Below are 600 nucleotides of genomic sequence, written 5' to 3' on the forward strand. Positions count from 1 at the left end.
TTTTACCATTGTACAGGTGATTACGATGGAATCCTGGTCAGAGACAGGGGCTATGCCTGTAGGCATCATCTTATGACCCCATTCCCTGACCCCAACCCTGGACCACAAACCCGTTACAATGCAGCTCTAGCCAGGACAAGGGCACGCATTGAAATGACTTTTGGGCAACTAAAGGGAAGATTTCAGTGTCTGAAAAGTCTGAGGGTTGCACCTGACAGGGCATGCGACATTATTGTTGCATGTGCTGTATTACACAACATTGCCACCATTAGAAAGGAGAGGACCCCTGTGGTGGAGGTGCAGCCTGATGATGACCTCCAGCCAGTGCACTTGGACCAACCTAGTGGCAGAGCTGCACGGGACAGGATTGTGGAACACCATTTTTGAGAACAAAAACAGAAAAGAAAAAAAAAAAGGACAAGGCAAATATGGTTTTCCATGGCTTGTATTAGTTGTTGTGACAAAAAAATAAACCTGCAAAGACAGATATTATTATGCATGGTCAACAGTAGTGCTGTGTCAAATTATGTTTTACTACTTACTCTGAAGTGCCTTTTGCAGCAACTCTATTTCTAGTGCAATTTTCTTCATTAGCTGTTG

The 600-nt window shown here is 44.0% G+C and overlaps 1 protein-coding gene across 1 annotated transcript; it reads left to right on the top strand.

Moving 5' to 3' along the window:
- Window positions 1–15: 15 nt before the first annotated feature.
- Window positions 16–398, top strand: LOC107663486 (putative nuclease HARBI1; the record flags this gene model as incomplete). Its single annotated transcript, XM_016453723.1, has 1 exon — window positions 16–398. A coding segment is annotated over one exon (372 nt), but the record flags the coding sequence as incomplete, so codon positions are not given.
- Window positions 399–600: the final 202 nt, after the last annotated feature.

The sequence above is a fragment of the Sinocyclocheilus anshuiensis genome, unplaced genomic scaffold, assembly GCF_001515605.1.
Source record: "Sinocyclocheilus anshuiensis isolate Anshui unplaced genomic scaffold, SAMN03320099.WGS_v1.1 scaffold12144, whole genome shotgun sequence".
NCBI lineage: Eukaryota > Metazoa > Chordata > Actinopteri > Cypriniformes > Cyprinidae > Sinocyclocheilus > Sinocyclocheilus anshuiensis.